The following is a 22,068-nucleotide window of genomic DNA, read 5'->3' on the forward strand; positions in this document are numbered from 1 at the left end:
TTTTCTGAAACGTAGAATTTTCGGGTGCAGTAGGTTGTTAGCCTGACGTCCGCTGACGCCATTTTAGAGTAGGCGAAAGCCACTGGGTCCGCTTTGCTATTTGCCTACGACAACCGAGATTGTGTACGTCAGCAGGCATCACGTGGAGCTTCCCAATTAAATATTATGAAGTGTTGAATAGTGGCATTCAGTAGAAAATCTATTCCCGTTGTCCTCGACTTTTAGCTGAGAAGAAAAAACCGGCACGAATAAGTGTTAATGTTTCCAGTAAATCATCTTTTTATTGGCATTTCAACTGTCCGTTGCGGTTTATTAGCTTTTTGACTACCTACATAGTAAAATACTAGAGTTGTAAAATGACAAAAAATATTCTGTTCAAATTTGTTACGTTGGTAATTTGACCATGACACGCAACTCGCTTATGCATTCTCGCCGTAATACTCCAGATCGGTATCATCTTGGTCGAAAACAGAAATTGTCAATAGCTAAGTTATAGCGAAAATGGAAGGTCGAGCGAAAAGGTAAATTGGCACTCAGACTTATACTAGAGCTCTCGATAGGTTACTGTGGTACTGTGTCTAAAACATTTTAAGTCTTATGAGGATGACCCAGAAGAGGTTCAGCTTAATTTATCGCCATCTTTGAACCAGTTACAGAACCAGAGGTTACAGACGTGATGTAACCTTCCTCTCGAAATAGTCGTATTGGATTGAAATACTAATAATGCAAAAATACCTCTTCCATAAGAAGCATCGCAATTTTTTTATGGCTGTTGTTGAAACTACGGTATCCCATGAAATATGAAACGCTCGCAGAAAACTGGTTTGATCGAGAGTTTAATAAATAATTTATTCGTATGTTTCTACCTGTGAGTGGTTGCGCGGTGTCGAAGAACAACGATGGTACTTCTAAATTAAAATAATTGAATTTGATCATAAAACCTGATTAGGTACTTAGACATTATTCTTGCATTGAGTCAGTGCTTTACAGAGCACTGCGTTAATTGACGCAACTAGCTAGCCACATAATTTCGAAAGGTAAACCACTTCTAAAGATTGCAGTCGATCCGTGGTGTGAAAATAAATCCCGTTGGTGTACCAGTAAGTTATGATCGAATGAATGAGTAGGTACATTTCGACTTTTCAAGTACAGAGAGGCAACGAATTTGGTGCTTATTATGGAATGTTCGGCACCCACTCTTGACGAGTTGTAAATTATGATGTTACCAGTGTACTGATTGAATAAATGTCGAAATTTGAATTTGTTTGTCGGTAAAGAACTCCGTGGCACAGCAAAAATCCTTCGAGAATCAATAATTATATATTTTATGGGAAGGTTGTGCAGATGCCCGCCAGAAACGCACAAAAGCTCAGTGGGCGTATCGAAATAAGCGGTTGAAATCATCAAGTTGCTGGCTGCCTTTCAAGGCAGGACGTTCAGCTGATTTTAAAAGATGCATGCCTTTGAACATAGCGTTTAACTACTAGGCAGTACCTATGTATATAGTATTGCAAGCCAATGATCATTCGTCCAGACGCCAAGAAAGACGCTTGTTACCCCACATTATCATGCTCGAGTTGGAGTTGCAACTGCAGCTGCAGCTGATGCTATTAGACATACGATAATGACTTGTATCGGCAAAACACTACTCGTTATTTTCATGTTTACCTTCCATTGTTGGTCAGAATGTAGGTTAAACCAGTTTTCTCTGCCCTGATAAGAAATCATTCCCACCTAACCGTGTGGGCGCCGTATTGCGTCCGTTCCGAAGCACAATGGCGCTAGTATGGTGCCTTTCATTCACAGCGACCTTGAACTTACAGCCGCAACTATTTTCTTATATGCAATGTTGAAATTTACATCCATGCATCGTCGACAAGCGGAACCTATTGTTACGCTTGCTGCTGCAGATGCGTTACGTGAGCTGCTGTCGCTGGTCAACATTATGTTGATGCCCCTACCTACTTCGCAATATACCTACTGCGACGCACATTAAATTTTCGGACTTTTCCAAACAGGATTCTTTAACGATGCTGCGCTGTTGTATCACTTCCGTTTTCAGGCCATCAATTAACGGCCGGTCAATACCCGCCTTTTGTGATTGCTACGCTTTGTGGTTCAATCGTTTATTTTGGGTCTGAACTGTGTTTTTTTTGCAAGAATTAGTTATGCGTCGCTGAATTTCTACAATAGCTGAACGTGACAATATGTTTTAATTATCATTTTGAAGCCAATGAAACAATTGCCCGCTGGGAACATCAAAACTGTTCACAATTTGCTTGATACCAGTTAGTTTAATTTAATTGTACGAGCTCATTGGATAAGCCACCTTTTGTACCAGTTTGGATGTTTTAATCGAATAATGCCAGCTGCAATCACTCGCGTGCTTCCGGTGATTGGATTGTACTGGAACAAACATTGGAAGGGAATCATGACAAGCGAAAACAGTAACAAAAGGATACATTATTTTTAGTTAAATGAAGTAGGGAAGTTACTTTGGTGACCTTTTTGATCTACGACGTTATTCCTTGAAATTTATTTCAAGGATTCACTTTCTTGCATGCCATTGCTATAAATGTAGTGTGATTCCAAACCACAGTCAGCTTTTGCTATTATAATTTTATTTCTATTTTGGCTAACCTTTCTCAATTGTTCTTGATTCGATATGACAGAAAGCAACCAAGTTCTAAAACAAAGTTGCACATCACCAAGAGCTGAAACTCACATTGTCACAGAGTGGAAAACAGAAATTATGCCAATTTGAAACTGCGTGTCATATAAACTGTGTCTATCAGATTTATTATCATCAACAAAAATACCTACATCTATATATATAAAAATGAAATGCTGTTCGTGTGTCCGGTATAGACTCGGAAATCGCTCGACGGATTTTGATGAAACTTGGCATACACATTGCGTTTGATGTGAGGAATGTTGTTAGCATGGTTTGAGACCCCTCCCCCCTCTAGAAGGGGGGGGGGCTCCCATACAAATGGAACACAAATTTCTTCATAACTCGGGAACTAATCAAGCAAATGGAACCAAGTTTGGCATGTGAAGGTTTTTGGAGGCTGAAATTTTTTCTATGGTAGATTGAGAACCCTCCTTCCTCTAAGAGGGGGAGCTCCCGTACAAATAAAACCAAAATTTCCTCATAACTTGATTATTAATCAAGCAAATAAAACCAAATTTGGCATGTGGGGGTTTCTAGAGACAGTATTTTTCTCTACGGTTGTTTGAGACCCCTCCCCTTCTAGAAGGGGGGGCTCCCATACAAATAAAACACAAATTTCTTTATAACAGGGGAACTAATCAAGCAAATGGAACCAAATTTGGCATGTGAAGGTTTTTGGAGGCAGAAATTTTTTCTATGGTAGATTGAGCATCCTCCTTCCTCTACAAATAAAACCAAAGTTTCCCCATAACTCAACTATTATTCAAGCAAATGAATTTGGGGGTTACTGGAGGCAAAAGTTTTTTCTAGAAGGGGGGAGGGCTCTCATACAAATTAAACAGAATTTTTTGCAATATTCAAAAAGCCGTTGCCGTCCATACCAAAAAAATATAAGATAAATTTGGAACAAAATTGTTAAGAATAAATCGGTGAAGCCTAGATAATGGGTCAAATTAAATAAAAGTAAGATAATATAATACTTATTTTAAAAACAAAATTGAAGAGAAAATACATTGTTGAAATGAAAATAATGTTGAGATTACACTAAGTTTATAGTTTCTGACCAGTTTTCAACTGATTTCAATCGAACTGCACTGATAATTTATTACGATTTTGCCAACATTACCATTTTAAGGGTTGGTAATAAAACCCAAATCGTTACGTTGGGCTTGCTGCTCGAATCACAAATGCTGATGCGTTGGATTAGAAATTTGCGGCATGATTTAGGAATATCTTGGGTTGTCAAAAAGAAAGCTCTTGGTTGCAAGATTACAATTAATCAAATCTTCAGGATTATGCATTAACCCCCTTTTCAGAATGGCGTAGCAAAGCGCGCCGGGTCCTCTAGTTAAATAATAAAATCGGTAATGTATAGATTGAGAAGAATTTAAATAGTCAATTTATGGTCAAATCTACTGCTATGCCATCGTTAAATGACAATTCTCCGTTCCATAGGTTAAACGCTTTCAAACTAAACGATATGCCTGGTGAGTGGTGATTCATTTTTTTCAAATCCTAAATCCATATCTATTAGGCTTATACAAATTTGAAAAAAAGTTTATGTCACCCCCCCCTTTGAAAATTTTCGAAATGTGAAGGGGCAAAAAAATAAAGTATTACATTAGTTTGTTGCATTTTTTAGTGACAAGCGGATTTTTTCACAGTTCAATGAGTTTGCATCTCTAAATTATCCAATATGTGCAAAGTTATAGTTATCTCGTTAGTCTCGATCAACTTTCTTTCACCAACTAAGCTTTCTGATTCTGCTGCAAGTCACAGGCAACTATTGTGCTTAATCTTTAAGTTCCCGACGTCGAACATTGGGGTGCTTGCAATCAGACTTTCGGCTTGATTCCATTTTAATTTACCTTGTTTTAAAAGAATTAGTTGGAGGCAACAATCAATTAAACAATATATTAGTAAAATTTGGTACCGCTTTTGACGGAGATATTCCGATTTTTGAATTGCAGTGGGATTATTTTTTTTCCTCAAAGGTACTAGATAAGATAAAAATAGAAACACAATTTTTCGGGTTTTCGGGGCTCAAAATTGGTCGTTTTACTCCGTAATGTCCAAGTAACTACCCTAATTTTGGAGGTAGGGGACATGCAGGATGTCACTGAACTGTTCGAAACTTGAAATTTTCGAAACGGTGTGCATCCTTGATATACAAAGGAGTGGCCTGATATTCATGACTAAAAGGTTGACCAAGAAACGTGAATAGCTTCAGAGATTTGTTTTCTTAAAACATGTCGATAGCACAGCATAAGTGTTCCAAGTAATAAAGTGGCAGGGATCTAGACTGCCATTTTCACACTATGGTTAGATTACGATACTATGTCGTAGTTATCGAGTTCTGAACTAGTAAGTGACACGGATTTCGATTATTAAAAAAGCAAGGTAACTAACCGAGTGACACGGAGGTTCAAAACAAAATGAAGGTCAAGTTATACGTTTATGGCTCTCTAAGGTGATCCTGTGGCACTCCATTATTATCAAACTGCTTCATCTCTACCAGGATGCTTACTTTATGTGCTTGGGTCGAAAAATTTTGAAGTTTGAAAGAGTTGAACTAAAATTTAAGTACTGCACAAAATATTTGTATTAAAATTTTAATAATATGGAAAAATAAACGCTGGTTTCTTCTCTTTTGTGTGGTTATTGAAGGTTTAATGTTATTATTTTTTTCTTGCCCCCCCCCTTCAACAATATTTTGAGGCCAGGACATAAACTTTTTTTCAAATTTGTATAAGCCTTATTGGTGGTCTCCAGTCTTTCCAGAAAGCTCTTATAAAAATTACCCATTTTTCTCGGAAATTGCTTATTTGAAAAATCCAATCCAAAAATAACAATTTTTTTTCTTTATAAGAATGCAATATGACCGCATTGACTATCCAGCTATTCTTGAGTAACGTTCGACTCACCGCTTACGGCTTACGGAAATAACAACCCACTGGAAGTTTGTTGTAGTCGTTTCAACGAAATTTATTATTTGTTCGATTTTGGCATGTCAAAATAGTGTTTATATTAAGGATTAGCGGTTATTAGTACTGAGTAACATGTCTGTGCGATGTTTTTACTATATCGAAGATTAATAAACAAATTAGACATTAGATTTCTAAGCAACTAAAACTTTTGTGCTAGGTAGGAATTAAAAATGATTCTAGAGCTTCTCGACGAATAAGCTAACTTACGAATCCGGAATCTGAAAAGACAAAATCACCCCTTTGTTACCCGTGTTCTACAAGTAACAAGATTTTAAATTCGTTCACTACGATGTCGAGTCCGAATGGAACTGCAATCACTGTTACCATTTAATGCTAGAGTAAAGATTCCTCAAAGACTTCTCGTAATAGCCAAACTTCCCTCGCGGTCAGAAATGTTGGTCATAATTGTTGGACCTTCTTCTTCTTGCCGGAGTTCTTCGATGAATACCTCAATGGCGAAATTGAAGAAGGAGAAGAAACGGAGGTCAACCTAGGAGTACCAATAAATGGAAGATTGTAATGTCTTAGTACCTGATCTTGAATAAATCAAACGAGAAATCGGGTTGCTGAAACGCACCAAAGCCGTTGGTAAGTACCGCCAACCGGTAGAGCCGGAACATTGCCGAAAAACGCTGGTAACAGCTCTGCACTTGGTTATTTTCATGATTTGGGAGGAGGAGAAGTTACCGGAGGAATGAATAAAAGATGTGATCGGCTCGACTACTGCAACTATCACGGAATAACGCTGGTAAACGCCGTACTCTACCAGATTTCGAAGGAAATTTCTCTTCTTTTCTTAAGTGGCTTGCTGTCCTAAGTAATGTTGCGAATCGAGTGAGAAGTCAACCATACCTACTCACACGTGAAAGAGTATGAGAAACATAGCATCCAACGCTTACGCCGCACACGCAGGCGTAAAAGAAACCGCTGCCAGTGCTGTGTGCAGACACTCTCGCGCACGCACATCCTCACATCGTCTTCCTGCATAGCTTATTCCCGAATCAAAAAACTCGTGGGGAATCAGCCTCCCCTGAGGCTGGTGGCGCACTGGGATACAAATTTTGCATTACTTTCTCTTCTTCTTCTTCTTCTTCATCTTCGCACTCGATTCTACTCACGGGCGGGAGTACGAGCCGTCGCGAGTAATCGGTATCAGCAGATCAGGATACTAGGTTCGCTACAGAGCTGTGCGAGTTCTTGATTCATCCTCCGCCTCCATACTCCGTTTTCCTGTACGCCAACGAATATCGTTCTTAGCACTCGTCTTTCGAAAACTCCGAGTACTCGCAGGTCCTCCTCGAACATTGTCCATGGTTCATGCCCATAGAGAACAACCGGTTTAATGAGCGTCTTGTACAGGGTACGTTTTGTACGGAGGCTTAGTCTGCTTGATCGCAATTGCTTGTGAAACCCATAGTAAGCACGACTTCCACTGATTTTTTTTGTACGGGCTTATCACTTTGACCACAACCCGGGGGTTGCCCGGGTGTATGCTGTATTCTGCACTGCATTTCTGTACTTTATTGTTATTGAGTAAACGGTAAGCTTATATTTTTTTTATGCGTGCTTATGTGTATGAGGGTTTTTACCCTTGCTTCGACGCATGTCCTACTATACCAAACCTGTTTCGCCTTGTTATAGTTAGTACTGGTGAGCCCTCATGAGGTTCAAAACCATTACCTCAATAGGTCCTCATACCAGTATACTACTACCCATAAGAAGCGTCTTCGGGATAATGTAGAACTCAGTATGAAGCAAGGGTAATGAGGGGCCTGATAATAAACCCATGCTATAGTCACTTGACATCGAATGGCCTGATTCTACTAAGATTCGAACCCAGGACCACTTGCATGTCAAGGCAGACTCTGTAACCTTGCGGCTACGGAGCCCCCCTACTTCCACTGATAATATGCCTCCGAATCTCACGGCTGGTATCATTGTCCGCCGTTACCAGTTAGTAGACGAATTTGTCAACTACTTCAAACTCATCGCCGTCCATTATCATACTTTATTTCCAATGGTGGTCCCAAAATAAAAATCAGTTGGAGGGCTCATGGCAAAAACGGCGATTTTTTTTATGAAATTCAATACGGCGATCAAATTCAAGATATCAAAAGTGTAATTCTCATTTTTCAATCATTTGTACCCAGTTGAGTACAAAAGTTCTAATATTGGAAGACGTGTCAGTAGTGTCCCTGTTTCAACGAGAACTACTCCTGTGTGATTCGAATGAGCTTGACAATCCACCCGAAATCCGAACACAGCACTGTGTACCATCCGCCGTAGATTGAGTTTGATGAGCGTCCTTGGGAAGCTGTTCTCGTCTATGAATTTCCATAGCTCTTTCCGGTCGATGGTATCATATGGGACTTCGAAGTCAACGAACAAATGGTACGTGGGAGCTCTGTATTCGCTGTATTCGGAGGATCTCCCGTAGTGTAAATATTTGATCTGTTGTAGACCGACCTTCGCCGAAACCGGCTTAAAAATTCCCAGGAAACTATTCGCAATTGGTGCAGTCGGCGGAAAATGAGTTGAGACAGCACTTTGCAGGCGACACACAGTGCGTTGAGCCATAGACAAAAATCATTTTTCACTTTTTTTAAATCGGGTATACTAAGTATTTAAAATTGTTTATAGATGCCTTCTGCAATATAAACAAGTATTAGTTTGCTTGGTAAAGCGTCACAACTACTATTACAAGCGTTCAAACTGTCAAGTTGCAGAGTGGATTTTACTTACAAATTTTGCGATCATTTTTGAAGGTTATTCTTCACGCTCGTAAAAGTTTCATAGTTTGTGTAATCAAAATCTTTAAAATGGAGAATAACTATCAAGGTTAGTAGAATAAATTGGTTACAGAAGGAATTCATTTTGACCTCACTCCTAAGAAATCGCCCCATAGAAACGACATAGATATTATCCTTCAAAAAAACAGAACTCCAACTTTGATTACTGATTTAAAAAATGTTCCACCGACTTCCAAGCTAAACTATGCACAGAATAATTGTTCAAAGTGTTCTCTACAAGATCGAACAGGTTTTAGCTGCAACTACCTGCAACTCTGCAAGATATTTCAATATTTGTAGATCAACGTCAAGCACTGATCAACCGTCAGATTTTCTTTGATTCTACTATATTATGTTATCCCTGTTAGAAGAAACCACTGTTTATGAAGCTTTGTGCTATTACTGTTCAAAATTAAACTCAAAGCGATTTTATTTCATATAGCGAGTAAATATTTCTTTAAAAAAATTAATAAACGTAATCGATATTAAGTATTGCCGTTTTTTCCCGTATCTCGGGTTGATAATAATGACGAATAATCAATGATAACGGTTTTCCTGCTGGAAATTCGTTTCGTGGATCTAATTAAAAGGTTTTCAATAATTTCCCAACAAAACAGAACGTCGAGCTGCAGACTTTGTCTCAAATTATGCCACGGAAAATAATTATTTACTCTTCCGTTACGGCTGAGAATGGTAAAAAAGGCTTAAGTATTACTTAAACGCTAGCTCTGTTCACAAATATAGATTTGTTAGTGCGAAACTATATTTTGCTTAGAAATGCAAACGTCTTCCATAAATATAGCTTTCCAAGCTTTCATGCACTGAAGAAAAACTTTTCGATTACCGAAATTGCAGCCAAGGTTGATCTTCGAGTGCTGCTTACTCTAACACTAGATGGTGTTGCTGAATTTATCAAAATATTTCTAGTACAAATGTCGCTTTCACAAACAACTTTGGTTAAATAGCCGACGGCAACCCATATAATGATGAAAAATTTTTGCAATGCTTACATAAAAATTTGGCGTTTGGGACATTTTTGCCATTATGTAGATATTTTTAGACATTTAAGCAAATACTGGCTGTTATTATCACAAACTACTTTTTTCATTACACTAGCTTGATAAAATGACTAAAACTAGCGGTTTTGATTTTTGTCCCGCAGTCCCATACGTTCAACGCACTGTGCGACATTGAGAACGGTGATCACTCGATAGTCCTCACTGTCCAACTTGTCGCCTTTTTTGTAGATCGGGGAGATAACCCCATCTCTCCACTCCTCTGGTAGCATTTCCGTATCCTAAATTCTAACAATTAGCCGATGCATACAAACGGCTAACTTTTCTGTTCCCATTTTAATAAGCTCCGCTCCGATGCCATCTTTCCCAGCTGATTTATTGTTCTTGACCTGCATGATGACCTCCTTAACTTTGCCTATCGTTGGGGCTGGTACCTCTTCCCCTTTTGTTGCACCGTCGAAATCGCTTTTACCGTCCTCATAGTTTTATAGTCCTCATAGTCCGCCTGGTCGCCATTAAAGTGTTTATCGAAGTGCTGCTTCTACCTATCGGTCACCTCATGATCGTCCATCAGTATACTGCCATTCTAATCCCGATACATTTCAGCTCACGGCACAAAGCCTTTACGAGATCCGTTCTGTTTCTGATAGCACTTTCGTGCAACTTTTTTGCCTCTTTCTGCTCTTACAGGTAGCGCCCCTGAGGATTTGGTCTCGCTACATCTTTTTCTGTTTGTGTCTTTCCACGTTCTGACGTATGGCATTGCGCATCTTGGCCGCTCGTCCAGCGTTCTTCTCATCCACCCCCCTGCTACATTCATCGTCAAACCAATCGTTCCGCTGTTTTCGTGTCTCATGCCCGATGGAGCTCTCCGCTACACTGCTAATCGCTGTTTTGATGGTGTTCTAACAGTCCTCGAGAGAGGTTTGGTCCAGCTCGTCCTCTTCCGGCAGCAAAGCTTCGAGTGAGTGCGCGTAGTTTTCGCCGACATCTGGCTGCTTCAGCCTCGCGAGATCTAACCGAGACTGGCGTCGGTACCGAATGTTGTTCTCAACGGAGACTTTTGGGCGCATCTTAACCAACGCTAGGTAGTGGTCCTAGTCAACGTTAGCGCTTCGATAGGATCTGCCGTCGATAATGTCTGAGAAGTGCTAATAGTCGATCAAAACGTGGTCGATCTGTGATTCTGTCTGGTTTGATGACCTCCAGGTGTACTTGTGTAGGAGTCTGTGCTGGAAGAAGGTACTACGTAAGGCCATGTTCTTGGAGGCGACAAATTCAGAATTGCCAGGTCGGCCAGGTGGAGGCTCGCGCATCTGCGGACCAAATTTTTACCACCCGACAGAAATGTTGAGATATCGGGAGTACAACGTGCCCACGTATCACACCTTTATTGATTATTGCAGCATACGATAAAGTCGTTCAAGACCAGCTATGGCATATTATGCACGAACAAGGTATTCCGAATACTGACGCAACTGACCAGAGCTACATTGGATCTAGTGATGTGTTAAGTGCGCAATTCGGGGACATTCTGGAGTTTTCGTATTTGGGATTTCTGGTGACCGCGGATAACAAAACTAGTAAGCAGATCCAGTGACGCATTCAAGTTAGAAATCGAAACTACTTTGCCCATCGCAAAGCAATTCTCCATGGACTTGAAAATGTGACGCTACTGATGGAGGACATATGCGCCCTTGCCGTATTCGAATAGAAAGTACTGCGGAAGATATTTGGAGGAGTACAAACTGAAAGCGGAGATAGACGGACACGTATGAATTACGAGCTACAGTTACTGCTTGGAGAGATTCGCATCGTACATCTGGCGAAAGTCGGTAGGCTACGGTGGGCCGGACACGTCGTAAGGATAGCGGACGACAGTGCGACGAAAACAGTTCTCTTTTTCACCGGCTCTAGAAACAGGGTGGTTCAACGCGCAGGATATCTCGACTAGGTCGACAATGATATGCGACTTCTGAGACGACTGGGAAATTGACGATCAGTGGCTCAAGATCGAATTGAATGAATAGGACTGCTTGAAACAGCACGAACAACCCCGGCTCTATGCTGTTGACGACGACGAATAGTCGGATCTCTAAGTCAAAGGAGCTGTATGGTGTAAACTTTAATGTTGGACTTAGTTAAACTTTCGTGCCAACGTAAGAGCACTACAATAACAAGATAGAATCGCGGACAAGACACCACCCTTATAATTCTATATACATTAGCGCTAAGATAGTGCTTTCCTTATCCCGAAATTGTCTCTACTAGGGGTGGTAGTTTGAACTCCCTCAGTCTGCGAAACTGGTTAATTTGGTACCCTCCAAATATGTTTCGAGCCCTTAGTACACCGAGCTCTGGTATCTTCTCCACATGAAGATGTCCAGCGTCGTACCTCGAAACCAACTAAGCGGTCCAGTAAGCGGCTAAGCTAATAGTTCACTAAATAAAAAATATTGCGATATCAAGATAGTTTAAAGAACAGAATCGTAAAACATGCGAATTTATTTAGAAGTATTAAAATTAAATCCTAAATAATACGTCATTGTACCGATACAAAAAGCACGACGGATCTACTGCCTGTGGATAATGTTAAGTGCCCTGTTCTCTACTAAGATCTCGGCAGGCCAATGTCCAAAGCAAAAGTTTGACGTCTCTTTTCTTGACAAAAGTTATCGACATTGGTGTAATAATAAAAACATCAAATGTTTTCAATCAAATTCGACATGACTCATACCATCCTATTAGCGCTGGATGTAGCTATCTAAATGAATATAACTTCATTTTAATAGGCAAACTTTCGAATCTATTTGTAGGGCAGAAGCACCGGTTTTAGCCATAGCACCTGTATTGGCCATACTTGTATTTAAGTATCAATTGATGAAATATATGGCTAATAACACAACTTTAGATGAAACTAAATCAAACTTCTGATATTTTCCCGTATAACTTATATGAAAACTAATACAAGAAAATTATTATTCTATGAATATCGCAGAAATAAAAAGGGCCGCTTTTAATTTCCGACATAACCTATTGCCAGCATAGTACGACAGCAAGTTTAAGTACATTACATTTATTATCCAAAATTATTTATTTTTCGTTGGGTTTCACATATGATATAATGGACTATTTTTCAAACCATATCGACCATATGATAAACGTAAAGTAGACGTTTTTATAAAAATAAAATATGTTTAGTCATAGGAGGCCAAAAGCTTTCGCTGTGCTGCTTTTGGCCATACGTCAAAGCGATTTCATATTTCATATGCCCGTTTTCGCCATACGAAAGTCTATTGTTATTTAGTTCTGAAATTGTGAATTCAGAAATTCTTTTTTACCGCTGGAAGACAGTGAGTTACTAAATTGATTAATTTTTCAATTAAGTTATTAATTATTTGATATTATTTGCCCAAGATTGTACACAAAACGATGGCTTTATCGAAAAACATTGCCTGTCAGGCGTATAATCAAAGTACGCTTCAATCATGTGTTCAGGATACATCAACGTCTTTGGAACACGCGTCCCGTAAAAAACGGTGTCTAAGATCTACTTGATAGCGTGGCAAGTGGCAGAAAACCACAACACGGGATACCGGAACGATACTGTCTAAGGAGGAGGAAAAGATTGTTTCCTGGCTTATAGAAATGCTACTTCGCGATTTTCCAGTGCAGCGCCATTATTCAAGTTCCAGTGCGCCGTAGTTATTCAATGTGAAGGATTTTTTTACCTCGTGATTTTAATTTTTAATTTTATTTCCTGGTCTTCGATTATATCGTACAGACAGTTCTTAATGTAAACTTATTCTATTTTTAAAAGTTGTTCTAGTTACATTAAACTCATAACAGTCAGATACACTATTAAATTCGCGGGAACACACATCAATCGGGTTATTTCGGGCGAAAAGAGTACGGTGTAAAGGAAGCCGGAAGAAATCCGCTCGACGGGTAAGCCTAGGAGGTACGTTGAACCGAATTTGACCTAGTAGCTCCGGGCTATCCACGTTATTTTCCAGAAGATCGTAGATAAATAATCGTTGCAACATACTTCTCCTATTTGTCAGAGTGGGTAGACGTATAAGCACGCATCTGTTTTCGTACGCTGGTAGACGAACAGGATCATCCCAGGGTAACCTGCGCAGAGCGTACCGAACGAATTGACGCTGGATTCGTTCTATCCGGTTGATTTGAACAGCATAATAAGGTGCCCACACAAGCACCCCGTATTCAAGAATACTGCGCACGATTGAACAGTAAAGCGATTTCAGACAGTAGATATCGTTGAACTGCTGCGTATTCCTTTTGATGAAGCCTAACATAGCGTAAGCCTTAGCAGTAGTAACGGCAATGTGTTGAGCAAAACATAATTTACTGTCCAAGAGGATGCCCAAGTCTTTCACAGTTTCGACACGGTTGATGCTGTCAATTTCCATCGTGTAGTCAAATGATATGACATTCCTACTCCTACAGAATGAAATAATGTTGCATTTCTGCACGTTCACGTCCATTCCATTAAGCATACACCAACTTAGCAGGGAATCGATGTCGGATTGTAAAGCACAGCAGTCAACTCTTGATGCTACTACACGAAAGAACTTCAGGTCATCTGCGTACATATACTTGAAAGATTTTATGATGCTACACAAATCATTTACAAAAAGGATAAACAGCAATGGGCCAAGGTGACTTCCTTGGGGCAGACCGGATTGAATCTCAAATGGCTGCGAACTAGTTACATCTATACGTACAAACGCACTGCGATCGGTAAGATACGACAGTATCCACCGTGTTAGTCACTCAGGAAATCCCATCCTTTCTAGCTTCGATACCAACAGAAAATGTGGCACCCTGTCGAACGCTTTAGCAAAATCGACATAAACGGCATCGACTTGCTGACGCTTTTCAAGTGCGTTTGTCAGTGAAGTGACATACGCCATCAAGTTTGTAATCGTAGAACGTTTTTTCACAAACCCATGCTGCCATTCCGAAATGATATGATGAACCTTCGGGTAAAGCGAATCGTGGATAAGACTTTCGAAAACCTTCGGTAAGCAGCTCAGAATCGAAATACCACGGTAGTTGGTGACGTCATGGGTACTTCCTGCTTTATGGACGGGCGTAATTGCGGCAGTCTTCCACGCACTCTGAAAAATTCCGTCCGCCATGGATAAATTAAAAATACTCCATTCAAAAGTGATACTCCATTCAAAAGCAATTTTCCATCTACTTTTTCCCTTATGATATCTAGTGATAATTACTCGTCACGTACTCGATGACAAGATTTTAAGAAAACTGTGTTTGAAATCCAAATATTAGGATATTTCAAGAATCTGTCCTATGTACAGCTGAAAGTTGAATGCAATTTTTTTGCAGTTGTGGTTTATGGTAAACGCTTTTACGGATTTACGGTGTCGTAAATCGGATAGCTTTGTTTGACTAATTATACCCATAGCAAGCAATAAAGTAAAGCAGAAGTTGTTGAATCATCGACCATGAAAATTATCGAAAAGATTTCCCATATTTGCTTATATCGCTGCAAAAACGCATTTATAACTGAAAACTGCTTTAACGATTAGAAATAATTTCAAATAAACTTGAGCATAAAGAAAAAAATATTCTTGTTTTGACTTTTTTTCTCGACAACCAATTTTTGCAAACATGAACAAATAATGAGGGCGAGTAAAGGTTAAAATTCCTGGAGCATTACTGATCCTTTGCAATTGCATATTTAAAGATAACTAATTCAGCAAAATAGATTACATGGTAGTTTAACATATTTTGCGATACTTTTTCAGCAGGGTGGCCAAAATAGGAACACAGAGTGGCGAATACAAGAACACGATGGCCAAAATAGGAACCCAGCAGAGGTTTTTCATTTGACAAAAATTAAAACAAAAGAGCAAATTTCCCTCAAATAAACTTATACATTATGAAGATTAAGACTAAAATTACCTGTTGATGATATTAAACATATTTAGTTTATTCGTTTTTTTAAACATGATCGGTATCCTTGAAAGTTTGACAAACTATGGCCAAAATTGGTGCTTTTACCCTATATTATGCTGCTCGCACAAATAAAAAATGAAAGCCATTTCACACCAGCATCAACAGCTTGATGGTGACCACTTTAAAATTTGTTCCGTTGCAATCCAATGTCAAAAATTATCCTCTCGAAATCTTTTGTCACTCTAACTAGGAAAACACGATCCAATATTAAACACCGGCATATAATACTCCCTTCATTAGCAACAATCAGGCGATCGACGGTGAAAGGTACGGCCGACGCGGTGGTACTCCACTAGCCTACATTACTACCTCACATCGCATCGCATCGCATGCATGCACGGCACGCAAGATATGAAGAGCATTTAAAAACAATTTAGTAGATAATTACCTTGTATTCGACGCCATTGTAGATGCACTCATCGACGACCATCATCGTCAGATCCCGTCCGGCTGAATGTGGCACCATCATGTGACTAATGGTCGTGTTGCGGTGGCTTCGTTCGGCCTCATCTTCGCTACTATGTTTTGCACCTTCCGCTCTATCGCTCTCCTCATCTTCCATGCTAATATCCGAAAGGTCAGCAAGTTCCGTATGCAACTTTTTGTCGTAACCCATGGTGGTAGCAGGGCTCTCAGTAGTCGGAACCTTACTGGTCGCAGTTGTGGCCAGGTCAGGGGCAGTGACGAAATTAATTGGTCCATCTACACCAAAGCCAATCGAGCGGCCTTGGGGTACCGCTTCTCCAGATGATCTCATATCGCTCATCTTGAGTAATTCTTCCGACGAACTTTCTCCCATCGGGACAAAGTGGTCCAGTATGGAGGGGGAACTATCCGGATTACGGTCGTTGTTGGCTTCGGCCGCAGTCTGAACGTGAAGCAGAACCGGTTTTTCGGTCGAATGCATCTCCGCACTGGTGATTGCCTCACTCATGTCGGATTCCGATGACGTTGCCAGGTGTGAAGATGACTCCTGGCTGACGGGGTTCTGCGTCGAAGAGAGGCTGCCACCGTTGGCCACTACCGATTCTTTGGTTGTCGTTTCATTTTTGTTATTGATTGGTTTGGTAAGAGGAACAACAGCCAGCGACGTGAGGGAGCTTGACTCATCGGGCCCGTTTGCGAGAGTTGTGCTTGTTTCGGATGTTGTCGTTAAAATATCTGAAAGAGCAAAGCGGAAAAATGGACACGATTAGCACACAATTAGTAAGTCTCAATAAATGGCTAAGCGATACGAAAATTTTATTTCGTCTTTTCGCTCAATAAATTGAATGATACAGAAGTATTGAATTATATTGCTTCGGAAAGCGATTTAAGTGGTTTTTGCTAATGAATCTCCTTTGTTTTGGTTACCAAATGAAATTACTAAGTTCAAAAAGACGGCATATATTCTTTCATTTTTTTGAAAATATTAAGCGATATTCAAACTTCATAATAAACAATTTTTGAGCTTTTAGTATGATATTTTCAAGATGTTTGTACGATTTAGGCTAAACGATTTCAAATTTTGTTTACGGGCATATTTAAAATAATCATTGTCAATCAGTAACAATGTGAGTTTCATTGCACTCTTGATGTTAAAATGCCAATTTCAGTAATTGAAACCATCCTAAGTGTGTATTAAAACTCAAATTGTTACTTGGGCTTTTTTAATCATAAATTTTTTAAACTTTTTTAAGCTTCTTCCAGACAATTTTGTTTTTGCTTGAAAATTTTCTTCCATTTTTGTATTTGAAAGTTAAAAAAAACATTGGAGTTTTGGACATTTCCATTGGATTCTGCCGTAAATGTCCAAAATAGAGTACGCGTAATGCCTGTACAAAATATATAAAACACCCTATTGCGAAAAATGACATCGACATTGTGCCGATAAACTGCAATACAACAAACGTTCCAGAACTTCGTCCGATTGAAAGTTATTGGACTTTTTTCCTTGTGTGGACTCATCACTGCGACTAGTACTGTAGATCTATTGTGATATCGCCCGGGTGTTTGCTGTAACCTGCACTGCATTTCTTTGCGTGCGTGCTTGTGTGTATTGGGTTTACCCTTCCATCAATGCTTGCTCTACTTTACCCGATTATGACAATACTGTCCCCAATTATTACCGTCCCTGGCGGGGCTGATCACCCAACACTACGAAAACTTAACTCGATAGTATTTAGCATGGATAGATAGTATTATTACCATCTTATGAAGCACGTTGCATGCTCATCCATATACAAACACTTAAAGGACGTCGCAAACATGCAATGCTTTACCTTATCATTGACATTATTTCTCAGCGCATCCGCTGCGCAAGTAAAAGATCTTCCAGGACGTGATTTTTCGAGTAAGTGTTCCTAGATCCAGATAGGGTAGTTTATCCAATAGTTGTGGTAGTACCAATAGTTGCGCTACTATTCATTATTAATGCATATTTTCGTCACCGTAGCATTTTAGATAAAACAATTACATTCATTATATAAAACAGGTTTTAGAAGTATTGGTAGTTAAACTACACCATTTAAAATTAAAGCATTATTTGCTAAAATGCCAATTTTCCAAAATCTAACTCGCAGTTGGAGCGCACAACTATAGGCGCTCATCTATAGTTTTGCTACGATGTTTTTTCACTTAGCAACCTAGCAATGTATATGGAATAACACAATTAAAGGAACATCAAACTTAATTAAGGAAACATTAGCGCAACAGTTGGTACAATATAATTGAATCAGATAATTCATTTTTTCTTTATAAAGCTTCTCGTACAACGAAAGCAATTGTCTTGCCTTGTGACAAATACCTTGTATATGATAAATTTATATCCCACAAGCATTAATTGAAGCATGTACCTCAATAAACAAGAAAAATGAAGTTATATTGTGCTTAGTGGCGCAACTAATGGATCATCTACCCTAAATACCAATATCTTGAGACGTTTGTTCAGAACCAAATGACAGAGGAATGGAATCTGGTTTCTTCACTGTCGATGGTCACTAGCCTTCAGGACAGGTTCACGTCAACAGGTCGAATATCTAAGCTATAGCGCCATAAGGCTATGAGTCTGCTTCTACTACGCTATCTCTGCGAATGCTAGTCGAGTGCCTCGGCCTCCCTGTAGATTCGCTTGCCCGTCTCCAAATACGCTTCCGGATCTCTATCGGGCGTTGCTAATAAGCCCGAATGATGTATTGCAAGCAACGGCTAACAAAGATCTGGAAATTTTGCGCTGATTTCGCGTTTGAATTGGTAATTAGGTTGATTTGGTCGATAAGGTGACTTGATTTGAGGACGAAACATTCCGAAAATTTACAAAACCGACAAAGGCACTCATGGCCGTACTTATCCTTGTATCTACATCAGTTTTAATACTAATGTCTTGCTGTTAAGGCATTGGAAATAATCAAGCAGATTAGTTGTTAAAATAATCAAACAGATTAGTTTTTCGGCCAGCGGCAGCAGATATAGAATTAGCATGTGCCTTGAAGATAGTGACAAACAAGTTACATGTTTGGATGCAGACGGAATTACTGGAGGCAACTGTTACTGGAAGTTACGCTTGTGCATACGGTAGTGACTTTTGCGGTTTATGAAGTTCTGCCCCGGAGGCACCCAAAACCTAGCTTTCGAATAGGACTTTAAACTGTTTCAAGTTTAATCGAAAATGCTGCTCAGTGGCGGGATTTAATGGAATGGACGAAGAAACAAATGCCGGTGCGGTCGTTTCATAACTTCACTCGTTTATCTATTTGATTTTCCTGCATTAATATATTTTATTATTTCTAAATTTATTCTTTTACTAAGTAATTAAAATGATGCCAGGTAGACGGAATTTTTCAATTTTCAGAGAGCGAAAAAAGGCGCTATAACCTTGGCCTATTGCAGCCAGACTATGGTTAATGCCATAAGTTCATCCCCGAGGGTCCGGAGTATCACTTAACCTTTATTAGCAAAGATACTCCCAACGACTACAATTTGTAATCTGTAAATTAATCAATATCTTCAAGGGAAGCGTTTGGTACGGGAGGTCCATGCTTTCTTCCTTCCCCTTGATTTCAATGAGTTGAATGGAATTAAGTATCATTTTTAATTCCACTTAATTCTTTGGAATTCTCTCTGCGGTACAACTCTGCGCAGTTGGCCTGGCCGTTGACAAGAAAAATGACCGATTTAAGCAATCGGCATTTTCCAGGATGCCTTCAAGTATTGGCTGCGTTAGTGTGAGATAAGATAAGATAAGATAATGTCTTGCTGTTAAGGCATTGAAAAACTTCCTCCTCCTCAACCGGATCTCCAGTTGCGGTTGTTAAATTGAACTGATTGTTAGCATTAATGTTTAGTCCAATTGACATGGTCTTTACAATGATAAGGTAGACTATGAGATATGTTCCCTTAGAGCAGTTGGTGACATAAATTAAGCTTCCTCTGATTATCAAACTACCGTTGGAAAAGCAAGAGAATATTGTAAGCCAAGTCGAGATCTTTTAATTGCCAGTCGCCATCTTTTAATGGGTCAGTCTATCGATAAAGAAGGATAATGTCTAATGACGGTTATACCTAAGGCTTTACTTTGCCATAGCAGAGGGACAATAGTGGAGGAAGTATGCAGTTCTATCTTACTTTAGCAGTAACCAACGTGGCGTCCAATTGGATAGAGTGGTCCCTATTGAGAACGATCTTCAGCAAAGCAATATATACAATTTTTGCGAATTATTGTAAATATTGTGTATCGGTCGGGAATAAATATAAATAATGGAATTTAATTTGGAAAAAGATTCCTACTTTTCTTTAATTTCAGGTTTGATATTCTACTAAGACACTACAAACACTTCAGTCGAAAAACTTCTGCGAATTATTGGATAATGGATGCTAAACGAATCATTGTATAACTCCAAATGATGATAAACAATGAATAAAGATAGAACAATGATTAAAGAATCGCTACAATATCACGCTACAACTTTGGCAGTACACTCAACCCCCGCTAATATGAAAAACAGCGCGTTCAGATTGGGCGAGTTCATTTTTAATCTGAATATTTGGTAAGTCTATTTATTTTCATACACGCGCAAGACGCGCACCCTATGAACTTGTTGTTTTGATTTGACGAAAACAAACGTTTTGAAAACATCTCAAACATGCGCGAATTCTAAAGGTTCGATTTGTATAATACGAAATTGGCTCGGCAGTTTCGACTTAAATGGTCTATTTTGAGTATTGGATAGAGATAAGTTGCATATGAGCTATATTGCCAAAGCTCCTGAGCAAGAGGAAACGCATTAAGATTTTTTGCTTTTTTTTAATTTACCGGTCCACTTTAACGTCAATTGTGTGTGACGCTTGATCGGTTTTTAATGTGAACGCATTCATACCACCGGGGTACAGATTAAAAATGTTCAGATTAAAGAAGGTCATACCAACGGGGGTACACGGTAATCGACAAGATGACGTCTGCAGGATTTTGCAGGAAAACACCTCATGAGCCTCTATGAGTGCGTGTCTACGAGTGTTAGTGCTCCCGGTTGTTTTCGTGGTTTAGTGAGTCGAATGCTCTTCGGAAATCAATTAACGTCAGAAGAACACAGTTCTGGTATTTGTTGATTTGGCCCAACGTAATACGGAGCATCGGGATATGGTCTACACATGACCGGAAGCTAGCATGCTACTCCGGTGAGTAGCATATTTGTCCTAGATCCGATTAAGTAATACTAACAGTACAGAGTTAGTTGGTGGCTGACTTTCGCCTGTCTTCGTTTATCGATCATTCTCCAAGTTCTCCAATCTGAAATTCATTTTCTCCAGTCACCGCGCACACTGTCGGGGATATCTTCACTTGCTGTGACGGAGGCGTGTTTGATGCCGTTCAATATTTTTTTTCAACAGTTCCATCAGACGGTAGTTTTGAAGTTCGGGATATATAGACTGTCCTAGAAAGTTTGTAAGCAGTCGGAAACTGCTGTCAATATTGCAAATCGAGTAGTCTCACGCGATCGAATATAAGAAGCATAGCATCTAACTTTTACGCCACTGACGCAATCGTACGACAAACAGTCGCCGTTGCTGTGTGCAGACATTCTGCTGCCTACACACTCGCGAACGCACAACCTCGTAACGAGCAGCCAGCTGCCCGTGAGAGATAGCGATACACAGAGATACAGATTTTGCATTACTTTTTCTTTCATTCTTCATTTTCTGCTCTCGGTTCTGCACGCGGGTGCGAGTGCGAACCTTTGCGAGGGATCGGTAGCAGCTGCTCGGGCCCCAAGGCAACTAGAGTGACGACCAGGGCTGTTAATTAAACACATACTCGCAAAAACTCGAAGCAGTGCATGAATAAATAAGAGTGAGAGTGTGTGAGAAAATTAGACCTCACGAGTGTGGGTTTTGCAACAACCGCTGCCTTTCAATATCTTTTATATTTAGTCCAGTTTTGTGGCTGCGTCCTGTTTACTTGATCTCTAAAAACCTATGCAGTGCGGTATATTTGTTCAAGTAGCGTGTTTTTTTAATTTCAACAGACCTACGTCAAAAAATTCTGTGAAAATTGTGTATAGAAACAAAATTGTTAACGAAAATGGAAGGTGCAAATGAGAAAACCATGTAAACAGCAGCGT

At 39.6% G+C, this 22,068-nt stretch overlaps 1 protein-coding gene across 1 annotated transcript in view; it reads right to left on the reverse strand.

Annotated features, from left to right (window-relative positions):
• Nucleotides 1-22,068, reverse strand: part of LOC128739779 (putative epidermal cell surface receptor) — a 68,865-nt gene that overhangs the window by 36,730 nt on the left and 10,067 nt on the right. Inside the window, exon 2 of the mRNA XM_053835281.1 lies at nucleotides 15,861-16,633. Coding sequence (XP_053691256.1) covers nucleotides 15,861-16,633 — 773 coding nt within the window. The remainder of the gene's footprint in view (nucleotides 1-15,860; nucleotides 16,634-22,068) is intronic.

Source organism: Sabethes cyaneus, chromosome 3 (assembly GCF_943734655.1).
Source record: "Sabethes cyaneus chromosome 3, idSabCyanKW18_F2, whole genome shotgun sequence".
Taxonomy (NCBI): Eukaryota; Metazoa; Arthropoda; class Insecta; order Diptera; family Culicidae; genus Sabethes; species Sabethes cyaneus.